At 45.7% G+C, this 27,338-nt stretch overlaps 3 protein-coding genes and 1 long non-coding RNA gene across 7 annotated transcripts; 2 read left to right on the forward strand and 2 right to left on the reverse strand.

Moving 5' to 3' along the window:
* LOC110431751 lies at positions 13-17,119 on the forward strand. The gene is made up of 4 exons (XR_002449194.1): positions 13-25; positions 3,734-3,738; positions 4,799-4,805; positions 17,041-17,119. It is a non-coding gene; the product is annotated as an uncharacterized LOC110431751 (long non-coding RNA).
* Positions 9,527-14,286, forward strand: LOC110431750 (inactive poly [ADP-ribose] polymerase RCD1). 3 transcript variants are annotated; one of them, XR_002449193.1, is made up of 7 exons: positions 9,527-9,855; positions 10,851-12,142; positions 12,468-12,709; positions 12,807-12,892; positions 12,972-13,384; positions 13,480-13,575; positions 13,844-14,286. XR_002449193.1 is itself a non-coding variant. In XM_021451269.1 (7 exons), the coding sequence occupies exons 2-7, from the start codon at positions 11,028-11,030 to the stop codon at positions 13,653-13,655; spliced, it is 1,728 nt and encodes a 575-aa protein (XP_021306944.1). In that variant the 5' UTR covers positions 9,534-9,855; positions 10,851-11,027; the 3' UTR covers positions 13,656-14,274. The 3 variants fall into 3 exon arrangements, 2 of the variants coding, with proteins under 2 accessions (XP_021306944.1, XP_021306943.1); XM_021451269.1 differs by having other exon boundaries at positions 9,534-9,855; positions 13,202-13,384; positions 13,650-14,274; XM_021451268.1 differs by having other exon boundaries at positions 9,630-9,855; positions 13,202-13,384.
* On the reverse strand, positions 14,354-17,234 carry LOC8086288 (probable inactive shikimate kinase like 2, chloroplastic). The gene is made up of 8 exons (XM_002467382.2): positions 16,896-17,234; positions 15,933-16,123; positions 15,667-15,861; positions 15,431-15,492; positions 15,225-15,291; positions 15,012-15,130; positions 14,718-14,894; positions 14,354-14,584 (listed from the first exon to the last, which is right to left on the reverse strand). Exons 1-8 carry the CDS (start codon positions 17,142-17,144, stop codon positions 14,481-14,483), a joined length of 1,164 nt encoding a protein of 387 aa, XP_002467427.1. The 5' UTR covers positions 17,145-17,234; the 3' UTR covers positions 14,354-14,480.
* Positions 18,461-24,681, reverse strand: LOC8086289 (lysine-specific demethylase JMJ706). Of its 2 annotated transcripts, XM_021449953.1 has the most exons (11): positions 24,268-24,681; positions 22,493-22,871; positions 22,227-22,383; positions 21,928-22,147; positions 21,775-21,828; positions 21,612-21,691; positions 21,256-21,533; positions 20,769-21,170; positions 20,363-20,688; positions 20,027-20,245; positions 18,485-19,427 (listed from the first exon to the last, which is right to left on the reverse strand). In XM_021449953.1, the coding sequence occupies exons 1-11, from the start codon at positions 24,268-24,270 to the stop codon at positions 19,005-19,007; spliced, it is 2,541 nt and encodes an 846-aa protein (XP_021305628.1). In that variant the 5' UTR covers positions 24,271-24,681; the 3' UTR covers positions 18,485-19,004. The 2 variants fall into 2 exon arrangements, with proteins under 2 accessions (XP_002467428.2, XP_021305628.1); XM_002467383.2 differs by lacking the exon at positions 24,268-24,681 and having other exon boundaries at positions 18,461-19,427; positions 22,493-22,895.

The following is a 27,338-nucleotide window of genomic DNA, read 5'->3' on the forward strand; positions in this document are numbered from 1 at the left end:
GGGCGTCTATTGCTGGAGATGAGCGGTCGACGCCTGCGGTCTCGACCAGCCAGGCGCCGGTGGCCCCGACCCCTTCGTCTGGGCAGCAAGGCCAAGCGGGTGATCAGCCCGAGCAGTAGGCCTGTAGGATAGTTTGTAGGAGTAGACTAGTAGCCGCCCGATGGGGTGTTTATTGTAAACTCTGTATGTAAAGTTTGTAATAAAGTTTGAATTTTGTCATGACCATGAATTTGAGCACTGTAATGTTATCTGAGTGACGTATCACTGTGTTTGATTGATAGTCGTTAAGAATCTTTGGCGCAGAGGAAGACTGTTGTACCCGTCGGAAGCTCTGCGTGTAAACAATACATAGCGAAAAAGAAAAACTTTTATTATTGCTGATTATAAGAAACTTACAAGCATAAGATTCTGGAACTTATGGATAAAAACGGCGCAGTTTGTCTATGTGCCAAGAATTAGGCACGCGTGTTCCATCTGGATATGCCAGTCTGTAGGATGTAGGGCGTGTGACTTCGGCGACCACAAAGGGTCCTTTCCAAGGCGTGGATAACTTGTGCGTTCCTTCCTGGCTTGTTTTCCACTTGAGTACCAGGTCACCGACCACGAAAGAACGGTCTTTGACGTTCCTGTTGTGATACCGTCTGATGGCTTCGAGATACTTTGCTGTTCGAAGACATGAAATTAGACGCTTTTCCTCCATGCAGTTGATTTCGAGCTCCCTGGCGTTGTCAGCCGTTGATTGGTCGAAGTTTTCAACTCTTAGAGATCTGAAGGTTATATCGGACGGAAGTACTGCCTCGGAGCCATAAACCATGAAGTAGGGTGATACACCTGTATTGCGACTGGCCTGTGTTCGGAGACCCCACACCACGGATGGCAATTCTTTCATCCATCGACCAGGCGCTCTGTCGTTCTCGGTGTACAACCTTTTCTTTAGGGCATCAATGATCATTCCATTCGCGCGTTCGACTTGACCGTTTGCTCGTGGGTGAGCTACTGACACGTATTTTACGACTATGCCTCTGCCATCGCAGAAGTCCCAGAACATAGTGCTAGTGAACTGAGTGCCCAGGTCGGTGATTATACTGTTGGGGATCCCGAATCTGTGTATGATTTGATTGAAGACTCCACAGCCTTCTTGGAGGATGCTTTGACCAGTGGCATATATTCGATCCACTTCGAGAATTTGTCAATTAACACAAAGACGAACTTGAAGTTGCCGGGAGCCGGTTTAAATGGCCCGATCATGTTGAGGCCCCAGCAGGCGAAAGGCCAGGATGACGGAATAGTTTGAATCTCATGAGTAGGTACGTGGGTCCTTTTGGCGAAGAACTGGCATCCTTCGCAATTTCGGACCAGTTTTTCTGCGTCGGTTAGTAAAAACCTGCTCGGAAAGCCTTCCCGACCAGTGTTCTAGAGGCTGCGTGGTTGCCGCAGGATCCGGTGTGTATGTTGTCTAGGAGCTTGATGCCATCCTCTTGGGATATGCATTTGAGCAGCACTTCGGAACTCGCATTTTTTCGCATAAGTTTGTCGTCCGCCAGTATGTAATTCTTTGATCGTCGGATGAGGCGCTCGTTCTCCGTTTTATCCTGAAAGCCTGACCCATCCGATATATACCTGATGAATGGGGTGCGCCAATCACGGGTGCTGATTGTCGGAGTAGCGTTGTCTATGAGCATTGCCTCAATAGGTTGCTTTTCGACCAGGTCTGTGCCCACACTTGGCTCATGGATGTCCTGGACGAAAACACCTCGCGGGATCTGGGCCCGAGATGACCCTAACTTTGACAGCGCATCCGTTGCCTGGTTCTTGTCCCGGACCACGTGGATGTACTCTATGCCATAGAAGTTGGATTCCCATTTGCGGATTTCTTTGCAGTAGAGATCCATCTTCTCGTGGGTTGCGTCCCATTCCTTGTTGAGCTGGTTGATAACTAAAGCGGAGTCACCGTGGACGTAGAGGCGTTTGACTCCCAACTCAACGGCTAGTCGTATGCCATGTAGGCATGCTTCGTACTCAGCGACATTGTTTGACGCCGGAAAAAGGATCCTAAGGACGTAACGCAATTTGTCCTTGTTAGGCGACACGAAAAGTATCCCAGCGTCGGCGCCGTTGATGTTCAAGGACCCGTCGAAGAACATTGACCAGTGGTCGGAGACGTCGGAAACGGGAGGCTCGTTAAGATCCGTCCACTCTGCGATGAAATCGACCAGGGCCTGAGACTTAACTGTGGTGCGGCTCTGGAAATCCAGGGAGAATGGGCATAACTCCATTGCCCATTTTACAATTCTGTCGTTGGCGTCTTTGTTGCGCAGAATATCCCCAAGAGGGAAACTGGTGGTTACCAAGACCCGATGGTCGTCGAAGTAGTGCTTTAGCTTCCTCGACGTTATTAGAATGGTGTATATGAGCTTCTGTATTTGCGGGTATCTGGCCTTGGACTCATTTAAGACTTCGCTTATGAAATAAACGGGTCTCTAGACCTTGTAGTGGCCTGGCTCGTCTCGCTCGACCACTATTGCCGTGGAGACGACCCTGTCGGTTGCTGCAATGTAAAGAAGTAGGTCTTCATTGGGCTGAGGCGCTGTGAGAACAGGCGGTGAGGTGAGGAAAGTCTTGAGCTGGGTGAACGCAGCGTCAGCTTCCTCTGTCGAGGAGAATTTTTCCGACGCCTTCAAGAGTTTGAAGAAGGGAAGGCCTTTTTCTTCTAGTCTTGAGATGAAGCGGCTGAGGGCGGCCATACATTCGGTGAGCTTCTGAATGTCCTTGACATTCTTGGGTGGTCGCATATCGAGCACTGCTTTGACTTTTCAGGGATTCGGTCGTATGCCGTCGCGGCTGACGACGTTGTCGAGTAGTAGACCAGAAGGGACCCCAAAGATGCACTTTTTGGGGTTAAGCTTCCACTTGTATTTGTTTAGTGCCTTAAAGGTTTGGTCTAAGTTGTCGATTAGGGTGCTTGCGTCCCTTATTTTGACGATGACGTCGTCTACATAAGCCTCGACGAGGTCATCACGAATCTCGTCGTGGAGGCATTGCTGGATGGCCCGTTGATAGGTGGCTCCGGCATTTTTGAGTCCGAAGGACATGGTCGTGTAGCAGTATGCACCGAAAGGAGTAATGAAAGACGTTTTGATCTGATCATCTTCCTTTAGCGAGATCTGGTGATAACCAGAGTAGCAGTCTAGAAAAGAGAGGAGTTCGCATCCGGCTGTTGAGTCGACCACCTCGTCGATGCGAGGGAGACCAAAAGGATCTTTAGGACAGTGTTTATTGAGATCAGTGTAATCAACGCACATTCTTCATTCATTATTCTTTTTGCGTACAAGAACCGGATTGGCGAGCCAATCAGGATGACACACTTCTTTTATGAATCCGGCTGCTAGAAGCCGTGTTATTTCTGTCCCAATAGCCTCCTTTTTGTCACGAGCGAACCGTCGCAGCTTTTGCTTAATGGGTCTTGCGGTCTTCGAGACATTTAAGGAGTGCTCGATCAGGTTTCGTGGGACGCCGGGCATGTCTGCGGGTTTCCATGCGAAAACGCTTACGTTGTCCCTTAGAAACCTGACGAGCGCGTCTTCCTATTTAGGGTCCAGGTTGGCCCCGATGAGGGCCGTCTTCTCGGGGCTGCCTTCGACCAGCTGTACTTCCTTGTACTCCTTGGATTTTGAATTCTTCCTGGCGGTCTCCTGCTCGGGTAGTCAGAGCTGGTCGGGAGGTAGCTGTGCAGCTTGGGTTGTTGTTTCTGCCATGCGAATTGAAAGATCAATTGCTTCAGTGATCTTGAAGCTCTCCTCCTCGCAAGTATATGCGGTGTAGACATTGCCTCTGACAGTTAGGACGCCCTTCTCTGTAGGCATTTTGAGGACCAGATATGAGTAATGTGGAACTGCCATGAACTTCGTCAGCGATGGTCGGCCCAGTATGGCGTGGTAGGTTCCGTCGAAGTCGGCGACCACTAAGTTGACGAACTCTGTTCGAAAGTGGTCGGACGTGCCGAATTGGACAGGCAGTGTTATCTGTCCGAGGGGAACTGAACTTTGACCTGGCAAGACTCCCCAGAATTGAGCATCGTAGGGCTTTAGCTGTGCCAGGGTTATCTTGAGAGCAGGCAAGCCGTTGCGAAAAAGGATGTCAATGGAGCTTCCCCCGTCGATGAGCACGCGCTCGAATCTGATGCTATTGATGCAAGGATCCAGTATTAGAGGGAAACGTCCCGGTTCCGGGATGGTGGCCCACTGGTCCTTCCCGTTGAAGGAGATTTCACTGTGTGACCAGGGAGGAAATTTCGGATCTGCGATCAGGCCATCTGTGCTGTCTATGTTGAGGCAGGCTCTCTTTAAGAGCTTTCTTTCTTGCTTAGACTCGATGGAGACCTTGCCCCCAAAGATGGAGTGGACCACGTCGGTGGGACTGACATACTAGTGTCGTGGGTCCCTATCCTGGTCCTCGTCCTCATCTTCATGATCGTGCCCGTCTTGTTTCCCATTTTTCTTGGTGGGGTCGTCTTGAGCAGCCCGCCGTGTGTAGATGTTTTTTAGGACGCGACATTCCTCCATCGTGTGGTTGGATTTTGGATGCAGTTGGCATGGTCCCTTCAATGTCTTGTTGTAGTCTTCATGGTAGTCTCGCCGCGCACTGGGACGCTTGACCGTATTCACCTCGTGGTCGTGGTCGCGAGGGCGCTTGCCTCTGAAGTCGTCACGATTGTCACGCCGCCTGTCCCAGCCTTCTCGGTTGTCGGGGCGACGATGGTTCCTGTTGTCAAAACGACCTCGACTATCATCTCGTCGAGGAGGCTGGTCGGGACCTTTCGCATCGTCCCGGATGAGTTTTTCTGCGTCGTCGGCGTCGGCGTAGTTTTTGGCCGTGGCGAGGAGCTCGGCCATCGTTGTTGGCCTTTTGCGCAGCAGCTTGTTCCTCAGTGCTTCATGGAAGCGCAGCCCCTTGATGAAAGCGGATATGGCCTCGTCGTGGGAAATTTTCGGGATCTTAAGGCGCATATCCGAGAATCGTCGGATGTAATCGCACAGAGGCTCGTTCTTCCTGTCCCGTATCCTTTCGAGGTCGTATTTGTTCCCAGGCTGCTCACAAGTGGCGATGAAGTTGTCGATGAATGCTTGTCGTAACTCTTCCCAGGAGTCGAAAGAGTCCTCGGGCAGGCCTAGGAGCCACTGGTGATCGGCCTGGTCGAGGACTACTGGGAAGTAGTTGGCCATGACGTGCTCATCTCCTGCTGCTGACCGGACGGCGATCTCGTATAGAGTGATCCAATTTTCTGGGTTTTCCTTGCCATCATATTTTTTGAGTTTCTCAAGTTTGAAATTTCTGGGCCACACGACCTGGCGGAGGTGTGAGGAGAACTGTCTCAGGCCCGGGGGGCCGTGCGTTGCATCGTACTCAATACGACGTAGGTTTTCGTGGGCTGCTCTCTCTGTGGCGCGCCTGTTGATGCGGTCCCGGGCGTCTTTGGGAGGGATGTTGTATCGAAGATCCCTGTGCTAGTTTACTTCCTGACCACGCCCGCGATTCTGCTCGCGATGGCCGCCAGCATCCCGACCGCCATCGTCACGCCGTGAATCTTTTCAATGGTTGTTGGGAGAGCGGCTGCGGTGGTGCCTGCTGGGTTGTGGTGAGGTCCGGCTGCGATGAGTCTGGTCGGAGGAGACCTCTGTATAGGAGATAGCTTGGACCCTCTTGAGCAGAGTGGCTGTCTGTCCCATCGCGGCGATCAGGTGTGCTCGAACGCTGGATCGGACGCCCTGGCATTCGGGAGTATCAGGGAGTCGATCTAAGTTGGCCATGGCAACAGCCACGTTAGCGCTTGGCGTTTTGTAGACTGGCCGAGCCCCGACCATGTCGAAAGCGTCGGTGAGGTTATGTGGCGGGAGTTGGCGTTCCTCATCCGCGCATCGTCGGGCGCGGTCAGCGTTGCGCTGCTCGCAGAGCTGCCTCTGCTCGTCTGTTTCTCCGTCAACGACCGGCTCGTCGGCGCTGACATTGAAAACGAGGTCTCCATGCCAAGGTGGAAAGACCGGGAAGCGAGAGAAACCCGGAGGATACGGTGGTAAATCCAGGTCATAGTCTTCGTCCTCGGAATTTATGACTTCGGTAGGAACGGAGCCAGTGCTAGAGTTTGTGTCGGAAGCCTCGCCGTCCCGTAGTTCTCGGATCGTCACCATGTTGACGTAGTGACGAGCTGGTCGATTGCTCCGCTTTGGCAACCAACCAGCCTCGTTGAAGAGGGATTGGATGTGCCGTGAGTAGTGAACGGCCGAATTGTTCAGCCCGTAAGGAGAGCCTCGATCTGGGCCAGCCTCGAGTTTGACGGATCGTCCTGAGGGGGTCGAGGTTATCGTCAGAGACGTTCCCAGCTGTTCGTGTGTGGCGACACGAGTTGGCCGGTGGGAGTTGTAAAAATCCGCCGACATGGCTTGGTCAGGCTGGCGCGAGATCCCATCTATTAGTCGGGAAGCTTCGAGAAGCTTGAGATCGGCGCGATGAAGAGCTCGGAAAAGGTCCGAGCCATCGATCTTCTTTCCCCTGTAGCGCGGAAGCGGTGGTCGGGTGCTCGGTGCCGGTGTCCGCGTGGTCGGAGCCGATACCGCCGTACCGTGACCGTGGGGCCACCGCCGCGGGTTGTCCACGTAATCTGTCCGACGATGAACGTGAGGCCTTCAGGCACGGCCGCGGAAGCTGGAACGATGACCATCTTGTTCGCTGGAAAAGTTGTACACACACCCCCTACCTGGCGCGCCACTGTCGACGAAAACTAGTCGGCAGTCTACCTTAGGGTATACCCACGGTAGTAGTTTATCGGTAGACGGTGCGCAAACTACGAACTCAATGGTGACGCAAGACACGGACAAGCTTTTTATCCAGGTTCGGCCGCCGCGTGGGCGTAATACCTACGTCCTGCGTCTGATTGTATTGGATTGAGAATAATGTGTCCTAGGGGGGTCCCTTGCCCCTCCTTATATAGTCCGGAGGGCAGGGTTACAGATCTGGAAACTAATCCTAGTCGGTTACAATTGCCATAGATAGTTCGATATCAATTCCTATTCTAACCGACTAGAATCCTGCTTGATCTCCACGTCTTGTTTCCTTGCGCGAAACTCCGAGCAGCCAGATCAAGCATCGATCTTGTCTCGTAATGGGCCAAGCCTCCTGGCCCAAGTCTAGCCGTGAGGGCATAGGGGTTTATACCCCCACATTTTCCCTACGAGGACTGCACACCTGATGGTTCAACTTGATCCACATGCACATGCAATAGAACGCGATGCTCGTGCCAATGATATTGAAGTAGCTATATTTATTTGTCAGATTTGATTGGGCTTGTCCCAACCTTAAATCAAAATAATCCTCAGGTCCAGAATAAATGCCAGTGTAATAAAGGATTAATCCTGTATGAAAAATTGACAAGAGATTGACTAAGCTTAAATATAGATGTCTATTGTGTATACTAGTTATAAGTTTATGAAAAACAAAAATTCTAAAAGGCAAGTAACACACTCTCACGTGTGCCATGATGGGCAATTAGATCATGACATGAGTGAAACTCTAAATGAGAAAGATAATAAGAGTGGATCTTTAGGCTAGTCTCAATCACAATGCATAATATAAATGAAGAGAGATGTGATAAAGGTTTTATGAGATAAAATGAGTTTAATATGATGAAATTTGTCTACATTGTTTCTAACATAGTGGAATACTGAAAACTAGGATATGATATGAGATCTCACCGAGGCTGGTCCTAATATTGACAACGCCAATTTTAATTTGTATGTCTCGTTTATGTATAATTATAGTATCGTTAGACATGGCACTTATCTTACTTTTGGAATTAATCTGAACGGTCTATCTTCATATCTGCGTTTTTTCCAACAAGACTTGAAGACTTCTAGCAATCAGCCATATCAACGATTGTTAGGTAAAGTAGTACCTATGATACCTGCAGGCTGCATAAAGATCTCAGCTCTGCAGTCAGTCATACTGACTTAGAGGTCTGTTCCAGAACGTCATTGTTCATGCAAGTATTTGTAGCTAGGCCTTGTTTAGTTCACCCTAAAAACCAAAAAAATTTCAAGATTTTCTGTCACATCGAATCTTTCAGCACATACATAAAGTATTAAATATAAATAAAAAACAAAAACTAATTACATAGTTTACCTGTAAATCGCGAGACAAATCTTTTGATCTTAGTCTATAATTGGATAATATTTACCACAAACAAACGAAAGTGCTACAGCAACGAAATTTAATGTATTTTTACATCTAAACAAGGCCTTAGTAGAAGAGAAGCTAGCACTTAGAAAGTTTATTTTTATTAGATGTCGCTTTAGAATGAAATTGCAACATGATGTCGATGGAAATGATGTTTGGTTTTCTCTAGTGCGGTAGTGCCTAGCCGTGGAGTAGGAAATCATGTAGAAAAAACGCAAGTACAAACTCTGTGTTGTTTAGATCAGCCAACAAATCCCCGATGGTGCGTGGGCCAGGTTTCTCCATAGATTCGTGAAACACGACGTGTAAGTGCGATTTAGGCCTTGTTTAGTTTCCCAAAAATTTTTTTAGTTTGGGGTACTGTAGTGTTTTCGTTTGTTTGTGGCAAATATTGTCCAATTATAGACTAATTAGACTCAAAAGATTTATCTCGCGATTTACAGATAAACTATGTAGTTAGTTTTTATTTTTAACTATATTTAATACTTCATGTATGTGGTGTAAGATTTAATGTGACATGAAATTTTGAAAAAAAATTGACTTTTTGTGTGAACTAAACAAAGCCTCACCAAAATTATACATACGGGTACACCAGCCAGCAACTTTTATTGTACCATGAATTATATAGACTTTTGTTAAAAAAAAAACTGAAACCATCGATCGGCTGCCTGGGGAAAAAATTATGAATCCGGCATCATCACGTCGCCTTTGCACTAGTAACGCACGCAAACTACTACTTACTCCCTCTGTAAAGTCATTCCAAGAATCTTGGTGAGTCAAATTTTTTTAAGTTTTATCAAATTTATATTATAAAATAATAATTATTATGGTACTAGCTAAGTATCATTAGATTCTTTCTAAATTATATTTTTATAGTATACTCACTTTACGTTACAAATCTTAGTATTTTTCTCTATAATTTTGGTCAAACGTGAAAATGCTTTGACTCTCTAAAATTCTTGGAATGACTTACAATTTAGGATGGAGGGAGCAGTAGAATTTAATTTAACAAGAATAAAAATCTGCAACGTCTGGACGGTGGTGATGCGGCTGATGTGGGCGCAGAGACCGTTGACCGCATGTGTGAACCGTTCGATCCAGGCACGTCGGCGTCACGGCATTTGGCATTTTGCTTACGCCGCAAGGAAAGAGGCGGGGCAACTTGGCATCCAAGTTTGCGCCGCGCGTACCCGCGCCAGGTGGGGTCCGGGCCCACGCGTCGGAGAGCGACTGAGGACGTCGGGCGGTGGGTGGGGATAGACCGGAATATAATAATGACCCAAGTGGGGCCACGGCAAAGCCGTGCCGCGTGCGTGGACCTCGCCCTCATCTCTTCCGCTCCGTGTCCAATAATTCTTCTATCGCCGCATACCCTCCTGCGTTCCTCCCACCTTCGCCCTCCGCCGCCGCCGTCGTCGTCGGTCGATTCGTGCTGCTCCCACCTCTAGCAGCAGCAGAAGAAGAAACTCCGGCGAGGACCCCCCCACCTCCGGCCATAGCCCGGGGATAAAGTGGGGTCGGTAGGCGAGTCCTAGGGGGAGCAAAGGGGATCGGATATAGAGAGATGAAGCAATTAAATTCTTGTTCGTCCGCCGTCGCCCCTGCTAACGCTCCCGCTACTAACCCTAGGTAAGCATCGTCGATCGGCGGATCTGCTTTTTCTGACTGTCTGATTGCTCGGCGAAGTATTTTCGATCTGGAAACATTTTTTGGGTATCTGTAGTCCTCTCATGTTGGATATGTGTCAATTATATGTGCTATATGAAGGTGTGAATTGTTGGGGCTAAAGCAGATTTAGATCACAAGTTGATTCTTCTATGTATTGTTGACTTTTCAAAATTACATTTTTTTTATTCCTGTGGCTGCAGTTTTGTTTAATTACTTGTTAAATTATCTAAAATCCTTGCGTGTGATACGTGTGGATCACTTTCCATGAGGACAGTGAGTGGATTTTGTCGTAATTCCGCTGAATTTTACCCTGTGCACCTTATTCTGATGTTTACTTTTATTACTTTGAGTGGTTTACTGCCCTGCCATGTGCTATGGGATGGATATGGTCGAAGATACAAGTTTTCTTGCTCCATGTTCAGTTAAATTCATGATTAACTACTAATAATTTGTGCATGAAAGAGAATATTTGGTGCTTTAATTCATCACTCAATAGATTATTTCATAACCATGTTATCTGTAGGTTTGTACAAGTATCATGTTCCCTCTCCAGCCGCAGACCGTCATGAGTGATGACTAATAATGCCATTTAAGAAGTAAAAGCTTCTCTACCTATCTATATGTTTGCAGCACAACCTAGGCATAGTTGGCAATTGGTTGACTTACTTTGCATGGAAAGACATTATTGCGCCACGACAAAAGAAATGTGCACTTCTATAATCTGTTTGGCCATGCTTAATATGACAGCTGGTGACAGCATTAAGATTGGTTTCTCTAGGTTCTCACGGCAAAATCAATACCATAGTTAATCCTTTTCTGAGTGTCCTCCTTTTCTGAGTGTCCTGCTGTAATCCATTTTTTTTTACAAGAGCTGCAATCCAATATTATTCTGTTGTATATATTCAAAGTGCAGCAACAATATATCTTACTGATTTCTGTTGATTTTCCCTTTACAGGATCATTCTGTCATTTCTCGTTTCTTATCCGACTCTCTTTAGTTTTTTGCCCATCCGTTATGAGGTTGAGCATCTTCTGAAGCTTCTCTACTAGATTAGTGTAAATAGTAGACTTGTTCGGGTTTAGCTTGGTTGGAAGAATTAGTCTCTGGTTCGTGTTCATTTCTGCTAGCAATAATGGCTGCGATGAACGGAAAGGCATTGGATAAATGTGGAAGGAACATAAATAGTCTCAAGAGAAAGCGGGAGAGCCCCGCTGCATATGATGCTGACGTATTCCTCACCTCTGAATTACATCAGCATCCTGTCAATGATTCTGCTGTTAGGTTTCATGTTGATCAAGACCGCAAGGCAAAGATCGTGTGCCACTTCAACAAGCAGGTTTTGCAGAGCTATAAGAACTTCATGAGTAGTGCACCACCTAAGCGCATTTTGCTTCGCAAAGGTGCTGTCTGGAAAGACGTTCCAGAAAAGATTGTCAAATTGGCCCAAGCCGACTTCAGGGCAAAAAAGACGATCACAGAAACAGGATATCAGAACCATCTATTTTTGCTCGATTTTGCCCATATGACATTCATAGACACAAAGACAGGTCTTCAGAGGCCTATTGCTTGGATTGATGAAAATGGAAAGCGCTACTTCCCGGAATCATTTATGCAAGATCAGAAATTATTTATCAAGAAAGATTTTGGCAACGGAAATCCTGAGTACATTAGTGTTGAGCCAAATGGGACACGAGAAATGAATGACCAGCTTGGAGCATCAGAAAGTTCTGCAGAAAGCTCAAACTTTGATTCAAGTACTGAAGATATTTCCAGTCCTAAGAGATCTAGGGCTGAAAAGAATTCCATCATAAAAAAATACTGTGATATGGGAGAAGCTATTGGAGAAAATGAGCCATGTGCTTTGTTGCCTACAGCCTGTAACCTACTGCCACACCAAGCTAATCTGGGTGAGGTATCACGTGCTCAGCGCACTATTGAAGCCGTGGAGAAGCTGTTGCTGCAGGGGATGGGTTCAGTTATTGAATCCAAGGACATTATTGGAATCTTCAGGACTCCATTATTGGATGACCACAGACAAGTCCGTTACCATATTCACCAAAAGCAAGTACAGGTTACCGGATGTCATCGTGGAAATGCAAATGTCCGTTATGCATGGCTTCCTTGCTCCAAAAGCACTGTGCATGAAATGATGCTGAATGGTGTTTTACAAGTTCATAAGCCGCCCATTAATTTTGCAGCCTATGGAGAGGGCATCCTCCTTACACCAGCAAATCGTTCTGATGCCTGGTATGTTCTTGATATATCAAGTGTTCCATTTATGTCAGGATTTTCCCTCCCCCCTTTCCAAATTGTTGCTGGCACCTAACTCTCGTACCTCATCTATGTTTCTTAGCTGTTCACATTTTCTGAGTTCAGTTATGTTTTCATCTATGTCTCAGATGTTTGCACACTCCTGAGTTCATTACTTTTTTTTAGACATGCTATATTCAGACGCTTTTAGATTGATGACAGCAAGTAATTACTTTTTCATTTTATTATTCTTGTTCCTCACCAAGTTCATTTTCCTTTCCCTGACCTTTGCCAAATTCAATATTTGTATTACTTTCTGCAGTGTGAAATACTCTGATGTTGATGAAAATGGCATTGTCCATATGATGTTGTGCCGTGTTATAATGGGGAACGTAGAAATAGTTCACCCTGGATCTAATCAGCACCGACCTAGTAGTGACCATGTTGATAGTGGAGTAGATGACCTTAAAAACCCACAACATTACATTGTGTGGGATATGAATATGAATAGGCACATCTATTCTGAGTTTGTAGTCATCGTCAAATTGCCTTCTAAAACCAAAGGTAACTAATTGCAGCTACCGTGTCTTCAGTTTGACTTATTTGTTTCTTGATCTGTGGCAACCCAAATTGCCTTACTGCTAAGCATTTTCTGTGTCAGATTCCTTCGTGTCTCAAGAAGAGTGTCAGAATTCATCTGATCTGTCACTGGTGTTGAATTCTAGTTCACCTGACTGTATTTCAGAGGTAAGATGCTTTACATGGGGTATTAACAAGATAGTACTGTAACACTAGAGTCAACTCCTGTTGCTAACTTGATATACAGACGAGTTCCACTGTTGGAGCAGCAAGAGTGCAGTAATTCAGATTGTGTGATTTGACTCAATAATTGACTTGTGATTGCGTTTTTGAGATTATAACTTGGAGCTGATTATATTCGTTATCTATGATAAACCTCCAAATATGATAAGTTTCCCTGTGAAACCATGCTATTTTAGTCATGTTGGAGTTGGTTAAAGCACCACTTAACAACTTCCTTTTATATGCATAAAACAGGAGATGAACCTGGAGGCACCTCCAGCATTGGGAGGTGGATGTGCAGCCCCCATGCTAGGAGATTCGATGGAAAAGGCTCCAAGCTCACCTTGGATGCCTTTCTCCATGTTGTTTGCAGCGATCTCTACTAAAGTGTCTCCTGAGAATATGGACATGGTTATTAGTTGCTATGAAGAGTTTAAGGTCTGATACACATTTTTTCTCTCTTTGACTGAAGTCACCTCCCCTTCTGTGGTATCCAAAATCACTTTTTATTTGTATGATTGTGTATTTGCCAGAGTAAGAAAATAAGCCGAGGTGAACTAGTAAAGAAGCTGAGACATGTAGTTGGTGATAGAGTGCTAATATCGACGATAATGCGTCTCCAAGATAAGGTGTGAATTGTTCTACTTGTACCTTGCTGATACAGTTCTCTTGGATTCTTTCTGAAAGCCTGAAATCCTTTTAGCTGTAAGGTGTGTCAGCTGGTGGGGTTCTGGGATGGACCGCCAGTCCGCCACGCACCGAACTTCTGAAGGCCTATATGTTTTGCTGTGAACAAGCTACTTTTCAAGAGCATCAGAACAGCAGTGGTTTGATAACCTGTTTCTTTTCACTGTTTTCTGAGGAAATCTTTTTGTTTCCGTGTCTTTTTGGCTGCAGTTACCTCCAGTGGAGAGGCGTGAGGCACCGGACGCATCAGCGGCCAAGATGGTGGCGAAACCGTGAGGTGGGTGTCATCGTGGGCGAGGAATGCAGAAGGGAGGAACCAGCGGACTTGACATAAAACCCTGTGGGAAGCAGCAACTATGAAAGCCTCTTGCAGTCTTGCGGCATCAGTCTTTATATATGGCGGCTGCTGTTTGTTCTCTCTGTGTCATAGGAGTTTATGTTGGCGAGGAAATTGTATCTGGTGTTTTTTCATTTCAAAGTAAACTATGCACGCAGCTGCCGTGCTTTTTGAACCATTGGAATGGTTCATCAGTCGAAAAGGTTCCTTTTACCTTCCAGTTTGCCTTTCTAAGATAACAGAGTTGAGCATTGTTGATTAATGTTGGTCTTACATATATATAGAATAATATGTGAATATACTATGTTTTTGAGTCTGTCTCTTGCTGCCTGTCGTGTGTGTATTCTGCACCCGTGGTAGCCGCTAAGAGTTAGTCCGTCGAGTTCATTTTATGCATCAACCGACAGCCTCTCTCTTATATTTATTATTACACCCAAAATGGTGATGCAGAGAATTCTTGTTACATTATTGTCCTTAGAATACAACTGCGCGGAGGCAGAGGAGGATGGTTCAGATGTTGGTTGGTGGGGCGTCGGATTCAGGGTCCCAGCCTGGAGGCTCGATGTTGGGCCAATCGCCTCTGCAACCAAGCCTGATGTAGAGGCTCTTCTTCCCTGTTTGTCCCCCATCAAATAACACAAAACAAAACAAGCATGCCATCAGTACTGCACAATGTGGGTCTGCATCTTGAGGTCATTGGCAAGCTCATGCTCATGGAAGGTAATCATCTGGTGAATGCATGCATACCTGCCAGCTTCTTGTCTGCTAAGGTTAGCTGCTTGAGGGCGACGAGGCAGCCCTGCGCAACAGCTCGCGTGTACTCTGGGTCCCACCCGCCAAGCTTCACCACCACGTCCGCCTTGGCGTAAGAAACGCTTCCACTGCTCACGCTTCTTCGGGCTTCTTCTCTTGCAGTAGCTTCGTCTGTTTGTTGGGTAAAAACCACACACGGCCAGCCACATGGAAAGTCTCTCAACGTAAGGTAATGCAGTAAAATCTCCGGTCCAGAACAATGCCGGGAAATGGTTGAGAGTCTCTTACCACTTGCATCAGATACCGATAGCCATACCGTGAACCCAGAATGAAGGTACTGCCATCTGTCGAATCTGCTGGCTGCTCCTTGCTTGCCCCCCAGAGTTGCAACTACGGTGCGGACATGGCTGCGACGGATATGTATCTTGTATCAGAATCATCAGCTATGGGCTATGGCTACAGAAAGCAGGCTCGGGGGTACTAAAAAAAAAACAACCCAACCTGCTAAGGCTTTCCAAGACAACAGATTCGGCTTCAGCTACCGAGTCCGCTCCTTCGGAAGCCACCCCTACAAGCAAGTGCAGCACCGTGTTATTTTGGTCACAGTAATGTCGACCGTATATGACTAGATTGGATTTTAGTCAAATCTGATAGCCCAGATATCACATCATGTTATCAATAAAATGCCATTGGGCAGAAATTCATACATGTATCAATCGACTTTTGAGTGGCGCTCTCTAACAGCTCACTTGTGCAAACCGGAAGGTACCTGCAACTCCATGAAATATGGAGACAGATTCATGAGTAGATCATCAGGCATCAAGTTTGCCAATTCATACTTTGCATGTTCTGGAAATATTCGGCCTAGAATGCAACTGCACAGCATGGTATCTAACTGGAAAGCAATCGAATTGAATGAAAGAACGGAATAAGCAGCACTCACCCAATGCCCTCGGCTATCTCCTTAGCAACTGCCTCATTAATGTGTGTGGAATCACCAACAATGTGGACACTGATCCCTGTCAACAACTGGGTGATCCCAGAAGTGAGGGATTCCCATGATTCATCTATATCAGGCCATTTCAACTCTTGCTCTACTTTCTTCAGATTCACCACCAATTGGTCCTCATCGATGAACCTGTGAAGTAGAATGAGCAAATAAATATGTCCTCGCAAGTAAGGGTGCAATACTAGATGATCGATACATACCATATGGTCTCAGAAGACTTAATCCTATCAAACAGTGTTTGGACGTTCATCAAAGTCCTCAGTGTCCCGTCAGACTTGGCTCTGATCAATAGGGATGTATCATCGACGTCAACAAAAACATCTCTTGCACTCTCTATGCCAAGCTTTTGGATGTCCAGTCGCAGCTCCACCTCTCCGTTTCCATCAGTGAACTATACAGAATAATACCAGGTGATTATTTGTTGTCAAAACCACAAGAAGAGCCATGCTCAACCAATAGAGTTTCTTCAGCACGATGGCATGAATTAACAGCAGTAAGTTATTCATAAACAATAAATAATATGTTTATTGTTTTTCTATCTGATTCGATTGTATTTGTATCCTGCACTTGGTTTCCTTGTGGTCTTTAAACTTACTTATGTGCGCATGGGGAGGATGGTTTTGGAACTTGCTCTGAACTTGGTTTCAGAAACACAGAGTAATCAACCATAGGAGAGCATGGTTAACTTCCATGTTGCTAACGATAATGATTGCACTACCATTCTCTGTTGTCTTTCGAAATCTTGTTCATTTAGCTGGTAAGCCATGGGCCATGGCACTGTTGGCTGATTTCTTGTGAGAAAAACATTGTTGAATGGTTGGCAGGTTCGGCTGATTTCTTGTTCATTTCAGAAACATTACCAGTTGAACTAGTAGGAATTACATTACCAGTTTCTCAAGGGCTGGATTAATTGTATCACTCGTTGACAGCACATAATATTATGCAGAGTCAACTACTCCAGTAAACAACGGCAATGGGAAGAAAGCGGTGCTAAAGGTTTTGGAGACACGGTAGTGTTGGGTACACGAATTAATGAGCAACGGAGAGTAAGCGATAATCTGGTGCGTCAGACTGCAGATTACTTGGCCAATTGTTACGGGCATGAGCAGATAAGGTTAGCTGGCAAACAAGTAAGCAATCCCCAATAAGAGACTAGTACTTGCCTCGTAGTCCTTGGACGGGGCGGCCGACGCGGACACGGAGGCTCGTGGACGGAGGCGACTCGCCGACGACGAGGCGGCGGCGGCGGCAGAGAGTGATCGAAACCGACGAAACTGGGTAGCAGCAGGGAGCCGAGGGAGATGAGAGCTGCGGCCCCGGCGGTGAGGGTCTGGCTTGGTGGGGAAGGAGCAGGGAACGGAGGAGCAAGCAGCCATGTTGGCCGCTGCCGCTGCTCCAGCCCCTATCCTCATTGTAGAGTGGAGTGGAACTCCCACCAGAGAGCTCCAGTCTGCCGTCCGAGTCCGAGGCAGCAGCGCCTGCCAAGGCGATGATGGTAGGTGTGCTTGCAAAGATTTGTGCGTGCGTGTGTTGGGCTGGTCTGGGCCTTGTATTTAGGCCCAAACCCTAGTTTGTCTTCCTGTCGCCACATCCTCGAGTCCACCAAACCAAGGCCTTGTTTGATCTAAAAAGTTTTTGAATTTTGATATTATAGTACTTTATTTTTATTTGATAAATATTGTTTAATCATAGAGTAATTAAATTTAAAAAATTCGTCTCGCGATTTACATATAAATTATATAATTAGTTTTTATTTTTATCTATATTTAATACTCAAAATATGTGTCGCAAGATTCGATTTGATAAAAAAAATCGTAAAATCTCGTCGCTGTCGATGGCTTGTTGGCACCAGTTTGGCAGGCGGGTCGGAACGGTCGACCGACCAGACCACAACGGCGGAGGATGGAAAGTGGTCACCAGGAACCGGCAGCATGGTTGGGGGCGACAACGTCATACAAGGTGCGCCGGGGACGCCAGCGAACAGAGATTGAAGATGAAGATGACACGTTCCGGTTCACTCGAATACGTTGCGTTGACCAGTTGACCTCAACGTTCTTCCTGTTAACTGCCGGATAAACCGTCCTTTGCCTCATCACTCATTCACTCACACTTCTCCCCAGCCCGTTCATGTTTATAGTATCCTAGTGAAATTAATAATGACACATTTCGGAATTTTCTACCGAGTTTTGTATTAGGACCTATTTGAATGCAAGTGGCTAGTTACTATTCCTTCCGTCCTATAATATAGTGTATTCTAACATTCAAAATTTGTTCTTAAATATAATGCATTATCCAATTTTACATTAAATACTTTCTATTTATCAGCCAATCATCATTGACCATGTTAATGATAGCGTCTAATTAGAAAATAAAATCGGGATACATGTGTCTTTTATACTCTTCCTTAATTCTCCTAGAATGCTCTATATTAGAAGACGGAGGGAGTAGTTGTGTCTAATAATATTAAATTAAGTTAGCTATGGTTGGCTAACAAGTAGTTAAAAACTTCAAAGAAAAATTAGGCCACCTAAAACTCTCCTGTTTGGATGCACAGCTAATTTTTAATTAGCTAACAGTTAGGCACACCTAAAACTCTCTTTTGTAAAATGGTTTTTCGGGTTGTTCCACTCTTTTGTAAAAAACCGACTTGTTCCTATTGACAGAAATCAGTATCACCGCTCTACCCACACAGGAGAGCAGCAACGCCAGAACATATACCAACCATCCGAAAAGGAAATGAATCGCGATTAAATTGAACGTTAACCAGCGCCAGGCTAAACCAACAAAAGAATAGAGTTAGCCATAGTGTAGCAGCTACGCCTGTTTACAGGAAATTACAAAAGAAAAAAAAAAAGGAAAGGCCGTAGGCAAAGTGAGAGAGATATACAGCTAAGCTAGCTACATGCTCTAAACACTTGCAGATAAATCAAAGTAGCGAGGTTCTCTTTAATTTTCTGCCACTGACAGCCAGGCATCAAAGAGCCACCGGCAGTGACACGGAACCTCCAGCAACAAGAATATTGTCACGTGTGTGTCTTCTAAGCGTGCCCCCAGAGGCCTCAAATTGGAGGCCCTGCTGCACAAAAGAATCGATTAGCCAGCCACTTCCTTTGCTGCCAATTCTAAAGTCAGTCTGCTGCCCCTGTGCTAATCAAATCAGCTTTGCCCACAATCACCACCTGATCCCTCTCTTCTGTCACCTCGTTTTGTAGTTAACAATGCAACTAAACAAAGAATTCGTCTGCTCAGTAGAGGTTAGCACCTGTGATTCCCTAAAATGTACGTGGAAAACCAAGCGACAACTTGTCCTCCCTTGCAAATCTCTGCCCCGAACTGCCCTGCTGCTCAATCTGCCTACTGGCACTAGAAGGTAGCCGGATTTTCACTCGTTTTGGACGGAGCTCTGCTGCAGCATCTCTGGTTCTTTCTGCAGTCTCTTCTCGAGAACCACCACTGGAAGCCAGATTTGACTGCAGTCTCACACCAGGACTTGTAACATTGTGCTGGGTTTCCAATTGTCGCCGCTTTATCCTCCAAGAAATGGGAACCTTGTCCTCTCTTTCATCATCAGAGGAGGCAGGATTTGAGCTCTTCTGGCTCATACGGGCAGAGTGAACTGAGCCATTATCATATTCTTCTGGACGCTTACTGGCCTGCTGTACTTCAGGATGTACCTTCTTCAGTCGCCTCAGAACCTGATGACAGCAAGTCTTATATTATGAAAAGTATGTTCCAAACTTGTCTTGGGTTGCTAACTTTGTGATTTAAAGAACTTATTAGGTGCTGAACAACTAGAGTTGGAAACTCAACTATATATGATGTGGCAGAGTCCACTATATATACTATCTAAAAACTGGACATGTCTGAAAACATTTGTGACTGTAAGACACATCAACTTCACCATCATGCTTATTGCTTATCCTTCTCCCAATGAACTGAACATATATAAACTACCTTAAATACTGCAACACTACATGGTAGCCTTGTTTAGTTCCTTGGCTGAAAAGTTTTTTGGGTACTGTAGCACTTTTCGTTTGTATTTGATAATTATTGTCCAACCATGGACTAACTATGCTCAAAAGATTCATCTCACAAATTATAGACAAACTGTGCAATTAGTTACTTTTTATCTATATTTAGTGTTCCATGCATCTGCCGTAAGATTCATTGTGATAAGTTTTTGGATTTTGGGTGCAACTAAACAAGGCCTAAAGTCAAAAAAAAAGTGGCCATTGAAATAAACTGAAATAAAATGGTTTCCTCTCTGCCAATACATGATCAAAACATAACATACCTGCTGTTCAGACAAGGTTGACGTCTTTGTTTCAGAAGTAGGTTTGTCAAATGAGGTGGACCTGCGCTTGACTCGGAAAATTTCAGACTCGGAATCGGAATTATCACTGCATTCCATGGCGGAAGCATTACATGAACCATGTTCATTACAAGCATCATCCATGCCGGATGAACTCTCATCCACAGTGTAAGTTCCTTTGGTCATTGATGTATTTATTGCCTGCTTGGCAGTGGAATAAATCTGGTTAGTTTGTGTTGCATGGACCTAAGAAGCAAGAATTTATTGAACTGAGGATAACATTTGCAAAAATGATTCAATACAGGTTAGTAAACCCACCCTTGCTTCTGAATGCTTGGGTGCCTTGTGATGCGCAGAAGATGTCAAAATTGATACTGCAGCAGAACTGTTTCCCCCATCAACTGTCATAAAGCCTGAGCTACCAGCTTTACTATTACCAAAATCCACAGTAATCCCAAGATTTGGGACTCGTTCAACATTAGTATCAGAGATCTCAGCCTCCTTACATGAGCCAATGCAACTTCTTTCCTTAGATAAGCAGACATCCTCCTCAAATTTTCTTGATAGAGCCTCTAGCTCCAGTATGTCCTCTCTAACATAGACAACACGATTGGACTCACAAGGGCAGCTCCGCAGTTCTTGTTCTGTACCCCCAATATTAAAAGAAACAATTAGCCAAGAAAATTAAACAAAGCTACAGAAACAGCAACATTAGCACAATTACCATGATGTAGGCAGACCGGATCAAGGTTACATCCACACAACACATGTGTGATATAGCAATCACGCCGGCACATGCTACAGGACAGATTTGGGAATGTCTTTGGCAAATAGCATATTTGAGAACCCATTTTAGCAAGTAGGCCACGTGCACGTCGCTGGAATCGTATCAACCGCACAAAGCAGGATTTCACACAATACTGGGAATATGGATGGTCCAACTTGTCCAAGGATCTTGGATCACAGTTCAACAGCTTTTGGGAGAGAAGCACAGCAGAACGACAAAGTAGCTCCTCATGTGCAAGCAATGGAGTTCTGTTCAGAAGTGCGTAGCGCTTGCTAGCTAGAGAACCGAGAGGAAACCAATCGCCAATAGCAAAATTAACAGCCTCTCCACAATTAAAGCCTGGATAATTCACAAATTTCTTAGGATACATATATACATACATAATGCAGTAAACCACAAATTGAAAGAAAAACACGAGGCATACCATGACTGAAGCCTGCGTGGTATGAACGAGGAAAAGTAATAACAAACTCTCCAGGTCTTTGTACAGCTTTATAGACAGGAACATTGTGATCTAGCAAGACATTTGGAGGGAACATTGTTGTCTTCCCCAGTAGGACATCAAATGCTGCATCCTCTCCATCACCAACCAAAATGTCCTTGTTATATACGTACTGGCTAGCAACCCTTTCAAACCCAGGAGCCGCATCGCCTGGTATCCCATACCATGTCTTAAATGCCCCACAGTGATGGTAATTGATGCTGCAAATGATCAAAATCAGCATCTGCGGCCTTTAAAAGACAAGTAGCTAATCAATCTCATAAGCTCAAGATTTTTACCTGTACAAATAATGGTCTTCCACATGCCATGCAAACATGCTGAAGAGCATCCCAATATAAAGCATTGGATCTGTCACTCCCTGTTTCCAGACCATAATCGTTAACAATCAGGACATGTGATGTTGTAAAGAATGTACAGCATTAAAAGAATTATATTACTTACTGGAATTGGTGTTTGAAGAAGTCTTAGGACAGAATTGGGGAGCCGTGAAAAATTCTAGAGGCATGCAAAAGAACATCAATAAGGACCATGTAGCAAATACAACATACAACCACACATGCATGGCCAACGAGATGAAAGAAAGAGAATATTCACCTTGAGGTTCCAGTTGCTTTTCCCAAGTTGATCATGAGGAGAAGAAGAGAAGGCACTCCCATCAACATCACAAGCATATTCTACAAAATCCATCTTGCCAAAAGCAATTTCACGCCAGAACTCCTCCTCCACATACCTAGCTGGGAGACAACTAGAGCTGGAATATTTCTTAGAGAACACTTTGTTCGCCATTTTCTCATAGTCCCGGAAGGTGTACTTTCTGCAGAGTCATGCCAATCATGATGAAGTCTGGAACATGAGCTAAAGCAACAATGAAAATAGACAGACAGTGGGCATACCTTCCACTCATGAAGAAAGTGACCGTATCATCCTCAGCCCATTCAGCAAGACGAAGGGGCTGAACTCTAGTCATGAACTTAAAACTGGGCTGTTCCTTCATCAGCACAACACCGGCAGGAACAGATGCACATACAGGAGAGACGATTTTACAAATGCCTGAAATAGAAGTAACACAGACATAGTTATTCAAAACGTCTAGCGAGGCCATTGGATCAATGAGTGAGAGACATTATCATAATATGTATTATGCTGAAGGCAACCGTACCATATTTAGCAGCCTCGGGTGAAATCTTCTGTATATAAGCAATGGGATCCTCAAATTCCTCCTTGGTGGGACAATACACAGGGCACTCTGGTATCTTGCCTATCCACTCAAGGTTGGACATATCAAACTTCTCCACATTGCGCTTTGCAAAAGGATCCTTGGTCTGGACATTTCCAGGTAAACCTGTACTGTTGTTGGAATGCAATCTGACCCCGCAGTTAGCGGGGCTCCGCAAGGCATCACCACCGCTTCTTGCAGCCACCGCAGGATTGTCGCCCACTTCATTCTGAGCACTCAAACGCATTCTCTCGAGCCTCCTCCGCTTCAGGGTCTCGAGGCCGTTCCTGACCTCTGCAGGGAGATAGCTCCTACCCTCCACCTGAGGCATAGGTAAACGCATCAATTTTGGAGTCAAACAACAAAACTACCATTTACTGCAGTTCAGTATTCCAAGTAGACATTGACCAACAGAGACAGCAGACTGAATGAGCACCAATTGTTTGGATACCACAAATTGGTCTCATGTAGTACCAAAAGAGCAACTCGGCAACCAAGTCAAAGAAAGCTAGGTACTGAAATCAAACACGGCACATTGATATTCTTGGGGTTGTTACCCTACCACGGCCATAGTCACAATCAGTTTTGCAGTATGATTTTTAGCAACCATGCGCCCTAGTTTGTATAGTCAACCAATTTATCCATAGCAGTACGAGATGCTTAATAATGATAGTAGTAACAAGTAAAACGTGATTAAATCATTAGCTTAACTTTTGTCAGAACTAGAACAAGCGATTTGAGCATAATGAGAACACAAAAAACGGCGTGTAGGCCCTCTTCGAACAAAGGAAAAAAGTTTAAAAAAGAAAAGAAGAGAAGAGAAATCTTCCAAGCACACCGCAGACGCGGTCAAAGTGGGCAATTACGCACATGCGTGACGACCATGGTAGGGCTGAAGGAGGAAATTTGTGGAAAAAGGGCGGTGGGAGGTGGCGCACAAAACACGTCCACACGGCAAGAATCGGACAACGCCCTCCGTAACGTGACTTGTACCACCAGTGATTCGGCAGGAGTATCTCTGCGACCTCATATACTACCCGCACAACCCAGAACGAAAACGAGACGGAGACCGATAGCCGTATGAGAGAGGGGGGAGGCCAAAGAAAATTCCATGTTACGACAGGTGGTGGCCAATGAGGAGTATAGGGTAAAAAAAACTAGGAAGGTTCGAGTTGACCGGTTCGCCTGGGTCGTGTAAATCTGATGTGATCCTACTAATTCCTAGGAGAGGTCGGATTTGACGAGTTTTCCAGTAATGAAAGATTATTTTTTTTAAAAAAAAGGACTCCTACTTTTCCGGCATTGACGCAGCAGGAATTCACCGGGAGGCGGCAAACAAACGGAATTACCGAATTGGGTAGGAAAAGGCGCTGCTGCCGGCACCGCACGTACGAGCAGCAATTCACGGACGCTAATTCACGTGTACCCAGGAACGTTTCCCGCCAGAATTGTTGCAGTTAGTAGGCGAGGCCGTTAATTAATGAACTAGTATATATAAGAGAAATTGATTTATTTATTTGATTTCTGGCGGAAAAACAGGCGAAAACAGAGGAAGACAGGAGACGAGGAATCAAACAGTAAACCAGACTAGTACTAGCGTTGGTGGTGGTTAATTGCCGCGGCGACGAGAGGAAAAAGAGCGCGAGCGGAGGAGCCGGCCGGCGGCGGAGGGAATTTGGCGCAGATCTACGGGAGGGAGGGAGGGAGGGAGGACTCACCATGTCGCGTCGCTGGGCGGTGGGTCGGAGAAGCCTCTAGAGAAATCCCCGGCGGCACGGGTCCCACATTCCCCTCCGGAGGTCCCCGGCGCGCGGGAGAGGCCGGGGATCCGAGGCGCCAGGAGGAGGAGGCGGCCTCCTCCTTGTTCCCTCCCTCTCTCTCTCTCTCTCGTTGGGGGGGTGGTTGGTTGGTTGGTTTCCCGCGCGACGCCGGACAGAGGCGGTGTGGAGGGCCGGCCAGGCCAGCAATGGGAGGAGCGCAGGGCAGTGGGCCCCACCGGCGGCGGCGGTGGCCGGCAGGCGAGGGGTCGGCCGGTCGCCGGCCGCGGGGGAGGGGAAGGGAGGCGCGGAAGGAGAGAGAGAGAGAGGATGGGAGGGGAGGGGAGGGGAGGAGTAAACGGGACGGAACGGAACGGGGTGGGGGAGACGCGGGTGGTGGTTGCTAGGACTAGGACTAGTATATTTGTTGGAGGGAGGGAGGGAGGTTCGGTTGGAGCGACCGAAGACGAACGACGTGGACACGTTGGCGGGGGCGTTATGGGGAAAACGCAGCCTGAGCCAACCAACCGAGCCGCAAAAAGGGCAACTGGGCGACTGAGTGTGTGTGTGTGAGAGAGAGGGGGGAATGGCCCTTGTGCGCTCGGGTACTACCGCCCGCCCCGTGGCGTGGGCGTGGCCTCCTTTCCGCGCTCGCTTTTCTTTTCTCCCTCCTCGCGTCTGTCGTGTGGTGGGTGTCGTGCGAGACGGAGCCACGTCCGTCCGGGCTCGGCCGCCCGCGGGGATGGACGACCAGACCACGGGGTGGGAATTCAGAGGTGGTTCCACCAAACGCCCACCGCTAACGGAACCGCGTCGTTTCCTTGGCACATCGCACCCAGGGAAGGAGGGTCCCACCCAGCACTCTCCTCCTCTGTTCCAACAGAAGAGAAGACAACCGAGCAACCGCTCTGCATTTGTTTCACTCTCTTCCGCCCGTGCCGTCGTCCCACCATTGCCAGGGTGGCTGCTCTTTAACTAACAGGTGGTGTGTGTGTGTTTCCTTTTCTTTTCTTTTTCTTTACTGCTCCTACTACTAGGAGCACGAGAGAGATGGGAGAGAGACGCGGATGGAGCACGGGGGGATTCCGTCCGGGGAAGGGGAGGGATGGCTGCCACCTGCCTGCATGTGCATCAGTTTTAGTTTTTATTACAGCTCCACCTGGCCACGCCACCGGGCAGGCAGTTGGCCTAAAAGCGCACTACCCTACACTGCTCTGCTCTCTGGAGGAGGAGGAGTCCTGGAGTAGGTTCCTGGTTCCTACTGGCTCTAACCATTTTGCTCCGTGCACACACACTCATCCCTGCTTCCGGTAACATCCCAACGTAGGAATAGGAAAACAGTTGTGCTAGTACCGGTAGCCAGCAGCCTTTACCTGTTTTATTTGGGCAAAAAATGGCTTTGTGCCACTTCTTCCACGCCCCACTATTGGCGAAAGATATCTAAAGTGAAAATGAGTTTCTAAAGTTTTTCTTAACTCATACTTTTTTATGTTTAGCTGAATTCATAGAAAATAGCATAAATATTTATTACCAAATAAGCACATTAAAGAAACATATATCTTATGGTGCACCTAACGATGCTAATTTGGTGTCATAAGTATTTTGTGTTTTTTAATAAATTCAAATAAACTTTCAAAAGCTTGATTGAAGGTAACTCTAAGAATTGTTTTGTTTACGGAGTTATTAATAATTAATAATATTTCAAACAAACCTAATATTGATACTTACACACTAATATTAATAATATATATATAACTTTTAAACAAGCTAATTACTATCTTGTTGTAAAACTAATTCTAGCTCATCTTAAACCGAAAGGCTACAAAACATTTCAAATTGGGTGGAGTAGTATCTTAATAAATATGATACTATATGTGAACGATGTCATTACCTACTAAGGCAGTTCTATCCAATAATGAGCATGGATTAATAAGAAAAATGTAAATAACTATGAATATGTAGATCTCATCAAGAGCTATAATTTTATATACAAAGTATCTTTATCCTGGAACATATTAAAAACATACTATGGTTTTTCTAAGGTGATAAGTTCATTATGTGTTTTATGTGCTGCTGAAACTCTTAACCTTTTCAAATGAAAAAGCTCAAAACTAGAAAGTTACTAATCTCATTGAGGGCTGTAATTTCATTTAGAAATTATATTCATCGCAATGTTTTAAATAGCGGGCTATAGAAAATAGTGTCTTCCTGTCCCAGACGCTATTTGCGCTATAGCGGCTGATGTACACAGCAGCGTGTTGTAGCTATCCACGCTATAGCGACACTATAGCGGCGCTATTTATTTAAAAACAGGAAAAATATATAATAGACAACAACAAGTTCAAACAACCATCATATTTCACAATCACAAATCATAAATCATAGGTGTTTTACTGTTTAAGTGTTTAATACATAACTAACTCATAAGCATAATGCATGACTGCATAGTGCATAACCACAAGTGCATAAGCACAACACAACAAATAAGTGCATGACAACATAATCACAGATAAACAGCAATAGCGCAAATAGCGGCGCTATGGCGCTATTTCAGTTTAGCGGCGCTATAGCGCGCTATAGCGCCAATAGCTTTGATAGCGTAAAAATGAGGTATAGCTTCGCGTCGACTTATTCTAGCCGCTATAGCGGCGCATAGCGCGAAAATAGCACGCTATTTAAAACATTGATTCATCGAGTTCGTATGAAAAAGATATAACTTTTCTAATATTAAGCTTTGCCATTAGAATAGGTAATGATTTTTCAACCAAGCCAATAGACCGTTCTAAAGTTGGCTATATTTAGGCTCTGGTTGGGCTCCGTAGGCTTGCTCGGTCCTAGCTAGTTCATTCTTGAAGCGTGTCTACGTGCTAGCCTAGTTACACTATCCAACGCCACTTCTGTTTGTTGCATCGTGCATACTGAGGCGATTCTCGGAAAGAATTTTTTGCGTGTCAATTTTTCAAAAAAAATTACATGTCACATTGAATTTGTCAGAAAGGATGTCAGTTGGCTATATTTAGGCTCTAGTTGGG

This window comes from Sorghum bicolor, chromosome 1 (genome assembly GCF_000003195.3).
Source record: "Sorghum bicolor cultivar BTx623 chromosome 1, Sorghum_bicolor_NCBIv3, whole genome shotgun sequence".
Lineage (NCBI taxonomy): Eukaryota > Viridiplantae > Streptophyta > Magnoliopsida > Poales > Poaceae > Sorghum > Sorghum bicolor.

Excerpts from the sequence above, each read along its gene's own strand:
- LOC110431750 (XM_021451268.1), top strand. The coding sequence starts at position 11,028 with ATGGCTGCGATGAACGGAAAGGCATTGGATAAATGTGGAAGGAACATA. Across the intron at positions 12,143-12,467 it reads GCAAATCGTTCTGATGCCTG|TGTGAAATACTCTGATGTTG; the intron begins GTATGTTCTTGA and ends TACTTTCTGCAG. Across the intron at positions 13,576-13,843 it reads TAATGCGTCTCCAAGATAAG|TTACCTCCAGTGGAGAGGCG; the intron begins GTGTGAATTGTT and ends TTTTGGCTGCAG.
- LOC8086288 (XM_002467382.2), bottom strand. The coding sequence starts at position 17,144 with ATGAGGATAGGGGCTGGAGCAGCGGCAGCGGCCAACATGGCTGCTTGC. Across the intron at positions 14,895-15,011 it reads ATCGGTATCTGATGCAAGTG|ACGAAGCTACTGCAAGAGAA; the intron begins GTAAGAGACTCT and ends CCCAACAAACAG. Across the intron at positions 14,585-14,717 it reads AGCAGACAAGAAGCTGGCAG|GGAAGAAGAGCCTCTACATC; the intron begins GTATGCATGCAT and ends GGGGACAAACAG.
- LOC8086289 (XM_002467383.2), bottom strand. The coding sequence starts at position 22,892 with ATGCGTTTACCTATGCCTCAGGTGGAGGGTAGGAGCTATCTCCCTGCA. Across the intron at positions 21,534-21,611 it reads GAAGACCATTATTTGTACAG|CATCAATTACCATCACTGTG; the intron begins GTAAAAATCTTG and ends GATCATTTGCAG. Across the intron at positions 21,171-21,255 it reads CCACGCAGGCTTCAGTCATG|GCTTTAATTGTGGAGAGGCT; the intron begins GTATGCCTCGTG and ends TGAATTATCCAG.